Raw genomic sequence first — 16,581 nt, 5'->3', positions numbered from 1 at the left:
TATGTAACTGCATTTCAATGTAATTGATTTTCTTTGTAATCCCATGTTTTTATTTTATGCATTTAAAAGCATCATTTGGAAAAAGGGGTCTGTAAATTTCATCAGATTGCCAAAGGGGTCCAGGAGACAAAAAAGTGAAAAAAACCTGCTTTGCATGAACTAATTCAGTGACTCGTTCACTTTGACCTCAGGACACCATCAGAGCATAAGTGAAGTGCAGACTTGTGTAAACTTTCAAAGAGCATTGCTATATTGATATTGACACTTTAGATAATCCCATTGTATGTGTCCAGGGATGCCACATGGTACGGTAGTTAGAGGGCTGACATTTGAATTAGGAAAACCTATGTTCAAGTCCTGCCTCTAATACACACTAGTTGTATGACACTGGGCAAATCACTTCAGCTTTCTCAATCTAAGTTTCCTTATCTATAAAATAGTGGAGTGTGACTTGATGGCTTATAAGGTTTCTCATAGCAGAAGCCTCTGAGTCCGGATTATTTGGGTTCAGGTCCTCCCTCAATCACATACTATCTGTAAAACCATGGACATTTAGACTCTCAGTTACCAAAGAAACTTTCTAAAGACAGGAAAAAATATTTTGAATTTAAAGGCAAATCTCACCTGTGACACCTATGACACTCACTACCTATGTGATCTTGAACAAGACCTATCACCTCTCTGTGCCTCAGCTTCCACATCTGCAAAAGGAGATGATTAAATTAGATAACTCTGAGATTCCTTCTAGCTCTAGAACTGTGATCTTATGACCTCTAGATCCCTGCCAGCCTTAAATCTATGATACTATGATTCTAAGCAGAGGAATTACCAATATATGTTGTCAAAAGGAGAATGTCTGGGAGTTCTCCACCACAATTGCAGCACAGCAGTCAGAAGATGCCTCACTGACTCTTGTCTCACTCTACCATTTCTGAAGGCTTACTTTATAAATGCCAAAGGCTTACCTTATTAATGCTGAATTTAGTATAGATCCCCAATAGACATAGCCTATGAAAGATCCTAGCCTCAGCCTCTCCAGTGGTTGAGATTACAAGCCTGTGTCATCAAACCATCAAACGTTCATTTTCATTAAATTCCCTGCTAGCACTGAGTTGATAGACTAACATGGGCTGGGGATCAGATCTAGAAAGGAGCTAACTGGCAATGTTTGCATTTCAGCTGCTGCTGGCACCCTCTCTGCAATCTATAGCATCTCCCGAAGTTTTGTAGTTGCCCTTGTGCTCTATGCATTCTGTTTCACTGCTGTAAAGGTAAGTGCGAATGAGAAAGAATGAGAAAGAATATATGGGCTGAAAGAGACACATGCCTATTTCACTATTGTTCCTGTCTCCATATCAACTTTGGATTTTCACTGGAATGTAGCAGATTGCTTTTGGATGTTTGGCATGTTCATGTTTCTTAAAAGACATATGGGGAACAGAATGGGGTAATGCTCTTTCAGAAGCCATGCTAGTTTTTCCTCTAACGAGCTGTGTGACCTTGGGCAGGCACTTCACTTGTTAAAGTCAGTCATGTGGTAGTATTCATTGTTATTCAGTAATTTTGTAGTCATGTCCAACTCTTCGTGACCCTGTTTGGGGTTTCTTGGCAAAAATACTGGAACAGCTTGCTATTTCCTTCATATGCATATGTATGTGTTATACACACAAATGTTATACACGTGTATTGCACATACATTCTGTACATATGCACATGTGTATATATGCATGCAAGTGTATATATGTATATATGAGTATATGTATATTATATTGTATCTTTGTATGTATATTCTGTGAGGGAGCTAGATGATACAGTAGATATAGATATATATAGCAATAGGAGGCACATACACCTATACGTATGAGTGCCTATGTATGCATGTATATGCATGTATACACACAAATAACAGAATATACATATATGTACATATGTATGTGTATTTGCATGTATGTATGTGTTATATGTAATAAAGTATTTTATGCATCATTGCGTATGTGTATATAATGTCCCAAATATCTTTCAGAAAAGTTCTGGAAGAGAGAAGGATGGTGGCCCTCCCCTTAGTATGACATGAACCTATTCACTTTAAAACTCATTTATTGGGGCTGTACATCCATTGTCAAGTTGGTCTAGTGTATATTTGCTGCATTTATATTTGTTTGGGAGAATAAGTCATATGTTTAAGTGCCCTTATATAATCCATATGATATTTAGATTCATACCCCACTTTTTCAAGGCTGAGGGGACATCATTCTGGTTTTCTCTGCATTCTCTAAAATGGTGCAAAACCACCCCAATAAGCCCTGCTTTTCACAAGCTGATGTGAAGCTGCATTGAGTAATGGCTGGAAAGCTAGTCACAAAGTCAGGATGCCTTTGGTTCAGTTTCTGCCTCTGATAACTGACGGCTGTGCAACCCTAGACAAGCCAGTTTAACCTCTCATTGTCTTGGCAGCTCACTAAAACTGAGTTGTAGAACAGTAGCTTATCTGCATTGGTGGAAAGAATTCTCTCACCGAGTAATTTTCGGTCATTTTTCAGTCATGTCCAACTTTTTGAGACCCCATTTGGGTTTGTTTGGTTTTTTTTGGCAAAGATAATGGAGCGGTTTGCCATTTCCTTCTCCAGCTCATTTAATAGGTGAGGAAACTGAAACAAATAGAGTTAAGTGACTCACCCAGTTATTATGTGTCTGAGACTGGATTTGAACTCAGGAAGGTGAGTCCTTTTGAATTCAGACCTGGCACTCTGTTCACTGTACCACATAGCTCACAATTTCTGATACTAATTCTATTAAAATGTGAGCTTGAGAACAGGAGCCATATTTTTGCTTTTCTTTGTATACCTAGCATTCAACAGAGCCCCTGGTATAGTGCAAATGCTCAACAAATGCTTGTTGACTGACAATATTTAAATCATAGGTTTAGACCAAAAAATAATCTACTTATTGTGACTTAAAGTACTATTAGCAATGTTAAAGTGCAAGGACTACTGACTTCATTGATGGTATCATCTGGCTTTACTTTGATCTGAATTTCCAAGTGATTATATTTAATGAGTTTTATTGCATGTCTCTTATCCCTCTAATATAGCATAGCACTATGTCAGATATGGGCTGTATGAACAGAGGATGCTGAAATTACAGATGTGAGCTGGAAAAGACTATCTAGAACAGCACCCTCATTTTACAAATAAGGAAACTGAGTCCCAGAAAGGGAAAGGGGCTTGCCTAAGGTCACACAGTAAATTAGACAGGATTTTAATTAATGTCCTCTGCCTCAAGAGATGGAGCTTTTCCCATTTCACTATTTAGCTTCCATGTGTATGGAGAAAGCATGATATGGCGCCTTTGTTACAGTCTCACTGAAGAGATTGAACTTCCAGGCAAGAAATCATTCAAGAATCGTTAAAGACTACATATAGTGAGGTGCCTACTGCAACGAAATGGGCTGCATTGTAGCCCGGTGGATGAGTTCAGGCTTTTATGTGAGTAGATTAAGTCACTCCTCTTTTTATATACGTTAGCTTCTTCATCTGTAAAATAGAGGCTTTTTTATCTCCTATTGCTCCCAAAAGGATTAATTGAATGAACGTGTGTGAAGTGTTTGAGTTCCTCTGAGATAAGGGCTCTCTAAATACAAGGTATAATCATGAAGACGAGGGTTATTACTAGGTATTTTTAATTCTAGTCAATTGTCCTCTAATGAAGCCCTTCACCATTTCCATTAAATATCTGGAATTCTGGTAGTTTATAGACTCAGTCACAGTTGGCACTGTGAAAAGTCTGGCCTGCACGGACCACCTTTGGTCAGTGCCTCTCAGTCTGCTATGTATAGCAAGGGAAGGATGGAGAGAAAGAAGAATAAATTTCCTAAAGGCATAGAAATTCAAGAAAGAGAGGTGAGACTGTGAGAAATAGGAAATCCAGGACTTAAGCTTGGGATCAAAACAAAAAATCTCTTTTAGAGAGGCTATCACACAAAGTACAGTTATGAACATCTGGGACTTTTCTTTCTGTCTTTGACTTCCTTTGAGTATATGCCCACTAGTAGGATCACTATATCAAAGTGTACTTAGAGTTTAGTTACTTTTTGCTAATTCCAAATTATTTCCCACAATGGTGGGACAAGTATACAACTTTGCTATGGGCACTTTAATTTGTCTTTCCACCCACAGCATTTACTATTTCTCTCTTTTATCATTTTGCTACTTTGTGGAATGTGAGGTAAAACTCAAAAGTTGTGTAAATTTCCATTTCTCTTCTTATTATTTACTTAAAACAATCTTTCATATTTTTATTGACTGGTTACAATTCTTGTTTGGAACAGAAATTGACATCACACTTATCTTGATCAATATGGCTGAAATATAGGGGGAATCAGTGGTGACATAGCTTTGGAAATATAGCTCAGATTATGAAGAGTTTCAAATGCCAAACAGAGGAATGTGTATTTGATTTTGTACATAACAGGAAGTCACTTAAGCCTCTTGAGCAGGAGAATGACATGGTCAGACCAATGTTTTAGGGATATTAAATTGGCAGTTGTGTGGAGGAGGGATTGCTGAAGAAAGAAACTGGAGGCTGAGGGACCAATTAAGAAACTATTGCAATTGTTTCAGATGCAAGGTAAGGAGGTCCTAGATTAGAGTTGTGGCTACGTGAGGGGAGAAGGGGATAAACATGAGATTATAGATTTAGGATAGACAAGACTTGACAATTGATTGGATATGGTAGCTGAGAGAGAGTGAAGAGTTGATGATAATTTTGGAGTTTTGAAGCAGGAAAAGGTTGTAGTGTCCTTCATATAAATAAGGAAGTTTGGTGGAGGGCTAGGTTTAAGGAGAAGGTAAGTTCCATTTTGGGAAAATTGAGTTTGACACGTCTATTGGAGAGACAGTTGTATATGCCCAGCATGCCCTTAGATAGTAAATAAGTATTTATTTGTCACATGCTATCTGACAGGCATGAGATACAAATATACCAAAAATGACAATCCACATTCTCAGCAAGTCCATATTCCAGTGGGAGAAAACAAAAGAAAGATGAGATATGAAACAGGGAAGAAAGGAACTGGAAAACAATTGGGCAGAGATGGATGAAGAGATGTTGGGTACTCAGTGGCAAGGCTGATGGAAAGGGCATGGAGAAGCCCAGAGAGTGAGGAGTAGAAGCCAGAGTGGTGAGACCCAGAAAGAGAACGTTTTGCCTAAGGTCACACTTAGGTCAGAGTGAAGATAAAATCCTACATCCATAGGCTTCAAATCTAGCTTTCTTTCCACTCTATGATGCTGCCTCTCATTATCTGTTGTGAAAATATCTTGATAAGTTACTCTTAGATGCGTTATCTATTTTGTGTTTATTTTGATTGGAGTTTCTCTATCATTTGCTCCTGGTTTCATAGGATTATAGATTTACAGCTAGAAGAGACCTTAGAAGCTATCCCATTCAATTCCCTCATCTTACAGATGAGTAAACTGAGGCTGAGAGGATGTATTTGGCCCATGTCACACAACTAGTAAGTATTTGAGGTAGAATTTAAACTTAGGTTGTCTTGACTAAACCCAGTGTTCTCTGTTGGTGCTATACAGATATTAGGCCAGTGATCTGCACTGAGATACTAAGCAAACAATAGTCAGAAACTCTAGAAAGTCAAGGATGCATACATACATGCATACAGAGATATATACATGTATGTCTCTGTATGCACATATGCATGCACATATTGTATACTCACATGCACACATGCCTACACCGATGCATATAAACATATATGTACATATACGTGTATGTGTGTTCTTTATAACACACTCACATACATATATGCCTATACATCTGTAGCTACAGATACACACACATATAACATATGTGTGTGTATGTGTAGACTCTTTATAACACATGTACACTCACATACATGCATGCACAAAACATTGTAATCTCTGGCTAAAAATACAAACCAGACAGCAAGAAACATAAGGAGAAGAACAAAGGCAAATAGAAGAAGAAAAAGAATTCTAATCAATCTGCTAGTTTTTCTGATTAAAACAAAAAAGGTCCTGGCAGCTGGTGGTGGTGATGAAAATGTGCTGCCAAATGTCATGAGATAACTCTGATTGCTGAATTTTTTTGTCATTAAGAGACAATCAGCTGTCACCCAGAGCAGAAAGAGAGAGGAAGAAATAGAAGAGAACAGTAGCTCTGAAACTATTCCGTGATTATATTAAAGCTTTTCACTACTCAGGCTTGTGGCCTAAATTCATAATGGAGTTGATGATTTCAGCAAAATAAGATGTAATAAAATAGTTCTATCTTGTGGCCAGATTCAACAAATTCAACAAATATTTACTAAGCACCTGTGGTTTGTACAGCACCACTCTAAGTGCTAAAAGGTATAACCAGTTACGATCATACAGTCCTTCTCTTTAAGGAGCTTACAAGCTAGTAGAGGGATAAGAAATACACACAAAAACCTAGAATGCACAATAGTATAGGATAATTGAGAGGTAGGAATAAGTGCTTTGTAAGGAGTGGAAGGTTGTTAATAGCAGAGGAATCGTGGAAATCTTCAAAGAGAAGGTGGCATCTGAACTGGGCTTCAAAGTATAATGTGTAGAGGATGCGTGTGCCCATGTAATATGTTTGTCCACATGACCTGTTTAAATAGGTATCATCAGAGTCCTTGATAGATCTGAGGTCTGGACCATTCCCAGGGAAAATAGCTAGGGTGGGGCAGGCAAGTCCCTAAACACTGCCAAGCTAGGCAATTTCTTAAGTGGCTAGAATTAAATCTACCTGTACCCCTAAACACTGTTGATCTAGGGATACAGTAGCTTAAAAATAAAACACTTCTCTGATTACTCTTTTTAAATAATATTTCATTTTCCCCCAATGAGATGTAAAGATAATTTTTAACATTCATTAAAAAAATTAGTTCTACATTTTCTCTTCTTTCCCTCACCCTTTGATATAGGTTATACATATTCAATCATAATACACGTCTTGATATCATCAATAGCTGATTGTATCCTAAACCATCATATTTACTGATATCTCCAGCAAAAAACTAATATCCAAGACATGTAGAAAAATCATAAAAATTTATAAAACCAAAAAATATTCTCCAATGGATAAATGCTCAGAGAATGTGACCAAATCATTCTTTTAAAAATATATATTTATTTAATTTTCACTTTCAGCATTCACTTCTGTAAGATTTTGAGTTCTCAGTTTTCTCTCCCTCCCTCCCCTTCCCTTCCCCAAGATGGCATGCAATCTGATATAGGCTGTACTTATACATTCATTTTAAACATATTTTCACATTAGCCATGTTGTAAAGAAGAAATAGATCTATGAGAGAAACCATGAGAAAGAAGAAAGAGAGAGGGGGGGGGAGGGAGGGAGAGAGAATGAGAGCAAACAAATAGTATGCTTTCATCTGCATTCAGACTCCATAGTTCTTTTTCTGGTTGTGGAGAGTATTGTCCAAAAAGAGTCTTTTACAGTTGTCTTAGATCCTTGCGTTGCTGAGAAGAGCTAAGTCTATCAAAATTAGTCATCGCACAATGTGGCTGTTACTGTGGGCTGAGTTCTGGTTCTGCTCACTTCACTCAGTGTCAGTTCATGTAAGTCATTCCAGGTTTTTCTGAAGTCTGCCTGCCACAGGATTTATCAGCAGGATAGTTCATTCATCTCCAAGAAGGCAGCATTTTATTCCATCAAAAGTAAAGTTCAAGAAAAACTTGACTTGCTGGCTCATTAAGAGGGCAGATGAAATTCAGTTTTATGCAGATAATAACAATCCAAAGTGCTTTTATTCCTTGAAAGCTATGGTGCATCACAACCACTCAGTGCTGATGGAGCCACATTGATTAGTGATAAGGACATGATCCTAGAGAGATGGGCTGAACACTTCCATAGTGTTCTCAACAAACTGTCATCAATCAATGCTGACCATTTATCTCAGGTTGAAGTCAACTCCTCCCTAGCTGAACTACCAACTGAAGAAGAGATTTTGAGGGCCATTAGGGTCCTTTCATGTGGCAAAGTACCTGGTGCTGATTCTATTCCAGCTGAGATTTACAAGGTAGGAGGACCATTGCTCATTCAAAGCTGACTTAAATTTTCCAGGTTATATGAAAAGAGGAGGCTATCCCCCAGGAGTTCAAGGATGCCTCCATTGTCCATCTCTGTAAAGGTAAAGGAAATAGATTGTCCTGCAACAATCACAGGGGGGGTCTCTCTCTTAGTCTTTGCTGGCAAGATTGATGCTAAAGTCCTCCTTAATAGGCTGATCCTTCACCTGGAAGATGGTCATCTACCAAGAGCCAACGTGACTTCAGAAAAGACCAAGGAACAGTCGATATAGTGTTTGCTGCCCAACAACTCCAGGAGAAATGCCAGGAGCAGAACAGAGGTTTATACACAATGTTTATAGATCTGAACAAGGTCTTTGACACTGTTAGTCATGAGGGCTTATGGAAAATTATGTCAAAATTTTATTGCTCAAAGAAGTTCATCAGTATTGTATGTCAGTTTCATGATGGCATGCTTGCCCAGTTCTGGATAGTAGACAATGCTCTTGGGCCTTCCTAGTCATCAAAGGAGTGAAATAGGGCTGTGTCCTTGCTCCCATGCTTTTTAGCACGATGTTTTCAGCCATGTTGTCAAATGCTTTTAATGAGGATGATCATGGCATCAAAGTCAGCTACCATACTAATGGTAAATTCTTCAATTTGAAAAGGCTAAAAGCCAAAACCAAAGTAGAGGGAGTGTTGGTGCATGATTTTCTGTTTGCAGATGATTGTGCACTCAATGCAGCCTCTGAAGCTGAGATGCAATAAAGTAGGGATCAATTCTCTACTGCCTGTGCTAGTTTTGGCCTAATAATTAACCCCAAGAAAAAACAGGAGCTCACTACCACACTATCCATACGTGGAACCATTGGTTATAACAAATGAAAAAGTTTTGAATGCTGTGGGTAAGTTCACTTACCTTGGTAGTGTACTTTCCAGGGATATACATGTTGACAATGAGGTAGATACACGCATTGCCAGAACTAGCTCAGTGTTTGTTAGGCTCCGAAGAAAAGTATGGGACAGAAGAGGTATTAGACTGACTACCAAACTGAAGGTCTACAGAGCCGTTGTGCTCACCTCATTGTTTTATGCCTGTGAAACATGGACAGTCTACTAGCACCATACCAGGAAACTGAATTGCTTCCATTTGAACTGTCTTAGGAAGATTCTGAAGATTACCTGGCAGGATAAGATACCAGATACTAAGGTCCCTGCTCGAACTAAACTTTCAAGCATTCAAACTATGCTTCTGATGGGCTGGCCACATTGTTTGAATGCAAAATGTACACTTGCAAAAAAGACTATTTTATGGAGAACTCTCATGGAGCAGGCAATCACATGGTGGTTAGAAGAGGTGATACAAGGACACTCTCAAGGTCTCTCTCAAGAGATGGGAGACACTGGCACAGGACAGCTCAGCATGGTGTGCCCACATCATAAAGGGTGCTGTGCTCTATAAGCAAAGCAGAATTGAAACAACACAAGGGAAATGTAGGATGTGCAAATTTTGAGTATCCATCCCATTATGGTCACATGGACTATCTGTGCCCAATCTGTGATAGAACATTCCAAGCTCATATTGGTCTGATTAGCCACAGTCAGACACATTGAAACTTGACTTTATCATGGTGATATCGTTTTGATCCTCTTCAAGAATGAAGGACAACAACAAGCCAGTACCATAACTTGTTCAGCCATTCCCTAATTGATGGCCTCAATTTTTAATTCTTGGCCACAACAAAAAGAGCTCCTATAAATATTTTTGTACATGTGGGTCCTTTTTCTTTTTGTATGATCTCTTTGGGATACAGACCTAGAAGTGGTGTTGCTGGGTCAAAGGGTATGCACAGTTATATAGCCCTTTGGGCATAGTTCTAAATTGCTGTCCAGAATGATTGGATCAGTTCACAACTCCACTAACAATGCATTAGTGTCCCAATTTTCCCATATCTTCTCCAACATTTATCATTTTCCTGTTTCGTCATGTTAGCCAATCTGATAGAAGTGACTCTGAAGTGGTACTTCAGAGTTGTTTTGATTTTCATTTCTCTAATCAATAGTGATTTACTGCATTTTTATATGACTATAGATAGCTTTAATTTCTTCAATTGAAAACTGCATGTTCATATTCTTTGACCATCACATATAATGAATAGTGAGCAAGTTTATTTATGTAAACAAATAGCAAGCAGTAAAGAGTTATATAGATTATATCACAAATAAGCAGAGTGAATGAGTTCTTTCAATAGGAACAAGATAAGATCTCAATTCAACCAACAGAGGTCCTAATCTCAACTGAGAAGAAATTCCCTTTAGTTTCTAGAGAGACAATCTGAAAATGAGGGAGCTTTGACTCAGCCAGCTTCTCTTACATGTCTCCAGCTTCCAAAATCAACCTTTTTCTATTCACATACCTGGAGTGGGATAGAAAGAGAATCTGGAGCCACACATGTCTCTCTTGAAGAAATAATGTCTTTCCTCTTCAAATCTCTTCCACCATCTTCTCCCATTATACAGCATAGTATCAACATTCTCTCCATCAGTTAGGAGATTTTCATGCCTCAGACTCATCAAGAAATACAGGTAACAAAAGAACAGCTCAGATGAAGAAGGAAAGGGAGGACATATTTGACATTGGAAAAGTGCAAGCAAAGGTTTACAGGCAGGAATGCATTTGTTTGGGGATATATATGTAGAGTGTGGCTTACCCATGTAGTGTTCAGAGGGGTCTTGTAGAAATACAAAAACTGCTAAGATGAACTAGTCTTTTAATAAAATGTTTGTGCAACAACAAAACCATAAAGCTAGATAATCAAGAACTAAATAATACCAATAATCTCAATGTTACAAAATATTCAACAATGTAGAATGCAATATCAGAACTGCATTCATAAATTATAAGATTATTTATATAGGTTAAAATTGCATCTGTGAGGTGCATAGGTGATTATGTTAGAATATAAGCTGATACCAAAGGTTGTTTTATTTTTTTAATTCGGAATCCTCAGTGCCTGGCACATTGCCTATCACATAAGAGGTTCTTAATAGATGCTTATTGATTGAATGCTCACAGAATCAGAGATTTGGAACTAGTATTAATGTAGAAAGGTATGTTATGAATTTGTATTGGGTTGATTCTCCCCACCTTCAATCTTAGAAAAACTGACAGGATTATACATATGAATCTTCTGGGAATTAAGCAAAATGATATTTGGACACTGATCCTTGATGTTTACTTGGCCAACATTCACTTACATGTCTAAACTGGGAATTATTAGTTTATCTCTTGCCTTTTGTTCTAATATTAATAGATTGACACAAAAACTAAGACCCTTGTGATACGTATGAGTTGACTGTGTGTCTGTGTATGTGCTGGCAAGGTAATCATATCAATTCTAAGTCAATCTTTTGCCTTATGACTCTACTTATTATCTCTGACTTGCCATATCAAAACACCCCTACTTGGCTATTACTCTCCTGCATGCTTTCCCCCTTTAGAATGTAACTTTTATGAGAACAAGAACTATATCTGTATTCCCGGTGCCCAGCACCTAATGCATAGCCAGAGCTTAATAAGTGTTTCTCCATTCATTCATTCAAATTGCTCAAGTTCCCCATGAAGATAAGGGATGTGCTTTCATGGATTTTTGTGTCATTGGCTGCAGTTTTCTGTTTGATGGACTTGTGGTCATGAACACAGTCCAAAACTTGTGTTGCAGTTAAACCATGAAATGGAGTGAGGGGGCCTGTCTCCGCTGGAGATGTTTGGAGAAAGGATTGACCTGATCTCCCAACTCAGAATGTTATCTTCCTTTAGAAGAAAGGTTAAAAAACTTTCGGTGTGAAAAAAGGAAGGATGATTATGATGCCCAGGAGATAAACTTACACAGCACATTAAAGCTGTAAGAAAGCTTAGCTTTGAGGGAAGGAAGGAGAAAATTATAAAGTAAATGGAAACTGAAAATAATACATAGTATTTATCATATAGATTTTCTTGAAATGGAACCAGTGGTTTGGATAAATGGAAAGAGACAGAGTGAGGGCTTGAGGATGACACAGATTTTGAGCCCAGGTGATTGGGAAGCAGGTGATGCCTTTGACAGCAATAGAGAAGTTGAAAAAAAGAGAGCATTTTGGGAAGGAAAGATAATGAGTTATGTTTTAGATGTATAGAGTCTGAGGAGCTTATAAGACATACAGCTGGGGATGTCCAAAAGGCAGTCGGTGCTATATAACTAGAGCTCTGGAGAGAGCTGGATATGTAGGTCTGGGAATTATTTGGATAGAGATGATGAGTGAACCTCTGGGAACTGATGAAATCATCAAATGAGGTAATGAGGAAGGGGATAAGGGAATGAGCATTTATATATTGCCCATGTGTCAAGCACTGTGCTATGCACTTTATAAATATTATTTCATTTGATCCTTACAACAATGCTAAGAGATAGTTATTCCTTATTTTACAGTTGAGGAAACTGAGTCAAATAGAGGTTAAGTGACTTTCCCAGGGTCACATAGCTAATAAGTGTCTTAGGTGGGGCTTGAACTAGGTCTTCCTGACTCCAGGCCCACTGCACCCCCTAGCTGCCTAGAGGGAGAAAAAAGAGAGTCCATTCCAGAGCCCAGGGGGACACCCATGATTAGTGAGAGTTACCTGAATGAAGAGTTAGCAAAGAGTAAAAAGTAATCTGACTAGCAGGAAGAGAAGCAGAAAAGAGAAATGCCATGAAAACTGGAGTGGTGAGATCAAATGAGGATATTTTAAGGTATTTAAGGTATTTTGAATACAGGGGTATGTTTTTAGGCAGCAGGCATGGCACCAGTAGATAGGGAGAGATAGAAGATTAGAAAGTGTGGGGATGATGGTGGGGGCAGTCTGCTGGAGAAAATGGCATGAGATTAATGGTGTATCTAGAAGCTTTGGCCTTGATATAAAGGAGGAGAGATATAAAGGGGAAGGCATTGAATACAGGTTCTTATCTCTCTTGACTGACATAGGAGCAAGTATGCCATTACCATGTAGCCCACATGACTTTTCACAATGCTGAAGTACTTCATGCTGTGCAGGATGCTTTCTTCACAATGAATATGTGTGGTGGATAGTAGAAATGTTATTATCCACATTTTCCAGATTACAGAACTGAGGAACAGAGCAGTGGAATGACTTTAAAGTAGTTGTTACTATCATTATTGCTTATTAAGAGATTATATTTTAAAACATTCTTGGGATTCTTCTGAATCCCAAATCCTCTGGTCTTTCCACTACACCAGCCTAAGGTAATATAGTCCACAGATGCTTAACATCTCTCTATAATCTACAGAATGAGGGCTGTATTTTCACATGAGATCAGACCAATTGGTCCTTTTGCTGCTCCTTTTTTTTTTTTAAGCACAGAGAATTTTCCAATGGATTCTCAGATTGATTTCCCTTTCAAATATAGCATGTATGAAGTCTGTTGAGTTGTGTAAAAATGGCTAGCAAATTGGCAGATTTTTGGGGGGGAGATGGATAAAAGGCGCTCTTTAGCTTAATGTACCCGAACCAGGAGCTGTGATCTCCCTTCATACTTAACGATGCACTTATTATGCCTTTACTGCTTATTCTTTGACTTCAGTAAGTTGATTGGCTGCTGTGTTTTCAACTGCCTTAGGATGGTGGGCTCTAGTGAGCTATCACAACATGTTCTATACCTTACCTAAGAGATTTCTGTAGCCTGTCTGGGTTTCTTTATTCATCACCATTTGTTTATTATTGGTTGCTGAAAATAGCTTTGTAGGTTAATAAACTTAGAACCAGACTGAAGGGTTGTGAGTTAATTTTGCTTTCCAGAATGTTAATTAGTAAACGCAAATTAGTTGTCATTTAATTTCATGTGCCTTTTTTTTCCTTCTTCCACGTTTGTAGTGTGGAACAGGAAAATAGAGTCCCTGATTGACTTGTGTATTGGACAGTGATATATGGAAACAACTGGCATATTTGTCCCCCTGGAGGGAGATTTAGTAATTAGTTGTACTTTCTTTGTGCCTGAGTGAATCATGTTTTCTATGAGATTAAGTATATGCAACACTCTTCAGACTTTAAAGTAGTTGTTACTATCATTTTAGCTTATTAAGAGATTATATTTTAAAGCATTCTTATAATTTGACATTGTTAAGCTTTATTAAAAGGAAGTTAGATTTGATTAAGGAGAGGAAATTTCAATATGGAAATGACCTTAACCAATATGAATTAAAACCTGCTTATTATTTAAATCCTAGGCATATTCTTGGGACGCATAGAGATTGAATCACTAGTCAGAAATCACAAAGTATCAGAGGTGGACTTGAACTCAAGTGTTCCTCAGTCTATCCACTATCATGTGCCTTCTTTATTATTATTAAGCTTCATTAACAGTTATTAATGAGAAGCCTTCCCTGTACTTAATAATGTATGAGAACTACAGAATAAGGCTGTTAACCAAAGTAAAGCAAAGCAAACTGCTGTCATAGAACTAGAAACTTGTCAGAGCTAGAAGAAATAATAGAAGTTATGAACCTCCTGCTGTCCTTGGGCAACGAGGAAACTGAAACCCAGAGAGGTTACTTGAACAACATCACCAGATGAATCATAGCAGAGCTGAAACTAGAAACCAAACATCTTAACTTCAATTCAGTAATATTAATTAGCACTTAAAAGGAGTCAACTGTGCTAGACACTGGTAATGCAAAGATGAACTAAAGTAGAATCTCTGCCCTCAAAAAGATTGCAGTTTTACAGGAGGATAAAACATGTATAAGTTAGTAATTTAAAGAAATGCAATTAATGCAAAATAGAAGTGCAATCCCTCTAAAAGCATACATTAAACATCTTCGGTGCCAGATTAGTACTACAAGCTGGATACTATGCTTCCAAGCAAATTATTACAAGAAATTTGAAAAAAAAATCACTGAATTTGGATAAAGACATGGCATTGATTGAATCTGGGAAAGGCTGATGGTCTCTACCAGTCTGAGATATTAGATTCAGGTGGGAGTCCATTCCAAGCATGAGCAAAGACACTGAGACAATAAGAGGAATGGTTCAAAATAACTCTAAAAACTAGATTGTGAGAGTTTTGCATGTATAAGAAATTTATACTTTATTCGATAGTCAAAAGAGAACCATAAATTATTTTATTTAGTTTTTAGCAGAGTTGCAATTATGATCATTGAGTCATGACCAGAACTAGAAGGTATTGTGAAGGATGTATTAATGAGTGAGGAAAAGTAGGAGGCAGGAAAATTAATTAGAATGCATTACAAATGTCCAGGTGAAAGTCAATGAGGGCCTAAACTAGGGAAAGGAAATGTGGTGGAAGGAGGAGGGTAGGTTTCAGCGATACCTTGAAAAGTAGAATAAACAGAACTTGGCAACTGATTGGATATTGGAGATAAGAGAGAGGAGAAAAGGTCAAAATAACTCTGAGATTTTGAGCCTAGATTAGTGGGTGGGTGGTGTCACTCCTAACAGAGATGAACCTGTAAAGGAGAGGGACCGAACTGGGCAGGAACATAGGATTTAGAGCAAATGAGCATCTTGGAGATTATCCAGTGATAGGATCAGAGATCTAAAGCTTAAAGATCCCTCAAATATCACTTAGTCCAATGCTCTCATTTTATATGTGAAACAACAGAGGCCCAGATAATTTAAAGTGACTTGTTCAAGGTCACAAAGCAGCATCAGACCAATTCTCTTATTTTAAGACAAGGAAATTGAGACACAGAGAAATTAGACCACTTGCCCAAGGATTCACAAGTAAAAGTAGAAGAGCCAGAGTCAGGTATTTGGGGGCAAAATCTAGTGGGTTTTGTTTTTTTTTTTACTGTCCACTATGTGATGTTTACTTTGTAAATTCTAAGTTTGATTTACTAACAGGACATTAACTGATGTTATCCATTAACCACAGCTGGAAATATGGAAATGGAGCTTTTATGACATGTTGGAAGTGATAGAAGATTTGAGGGTCATCTAGATTTTGTCTTCTGCTATAGATAAAGTTGAGAACTGTAGACGTGGGATTGGATCAGGACATCAGGGTCAAGAATATAGAGAGAAAAGGAGAGGGTAAAGAACAGAACCGTGGGAGATATCTATGTTTAAGGTATGAAAATAAATGCACAGAGGAAAGAGGAAAATGTGTTGGAGTACAGGGAGAGAAGCATGAAAAAAGAAGTGTTATGGAAACCAAGGTAGAGGAAACTATCTAGACAGAGGATACCATCAAGAGTGACCAATGCTATTGGTTGAGGAAGATGAAGATAGAAACGAAGAAATATTTCAAAACTTCAGCACATTATAGATCTGTATTTTTGTTAATGTAGGGTCTCCTTTCCCAAACAGAGATCACAGCTCCACTGTGCCTTAGGAAATTGTCTTTGTGAATTGATGTGACTGAAAAATTCATCATTCGGTAGTTGATCTGATGAGATGCTTATCTATAGGAAGAAGAAAGCACCATTTATATTGGTGAATAGACCACTGGTGACCTTG

General features: G+C 37.9%; 1 protein-coding gene across 1 annotated transcript in view; it reads left to right on the top strand.

The window, feature by feature from the left end:
* PCNX2 (pecanex 2) overlaps positions 1–16,581 on the top strand; it is a 395,633-nt gene that overhangs the window by 134,159 nt on the left and 244,893 nt on the right. The window contains exon 15 of the mRNA XM_072647501.1: positions 1,180–1,271. Coding sequence (XP_072503602.1) covers positions 1,180–1,271 — 92 coding nt within the window. The remainder of the gene's footprint in view (positions 1–1,179; positions 1,272–16,581) is intronic.

The sequence above is a fragment of the Notamacropus eugenii genome, chromosome 2, assembly GCF_028372415.1.
Source record: "Notamacropus eugenii isolate mMacEug1 chromosome 2, mMacEug1.pri_v2, whole genome shotgun sequence".
In the NCBI taxonomy this organism is placed as follows: Eukaryota; Metazoa; Chordata; class Mammalia; order Diprotodontia; family Macropodidae; genus Notamacropus; species Notamacropus eugenii.
The sequence above is the reverse complement of the archived record's forward strand: the minus strand, read 5'-3'. Positions and strand labels throughout refer to the sequence as shown.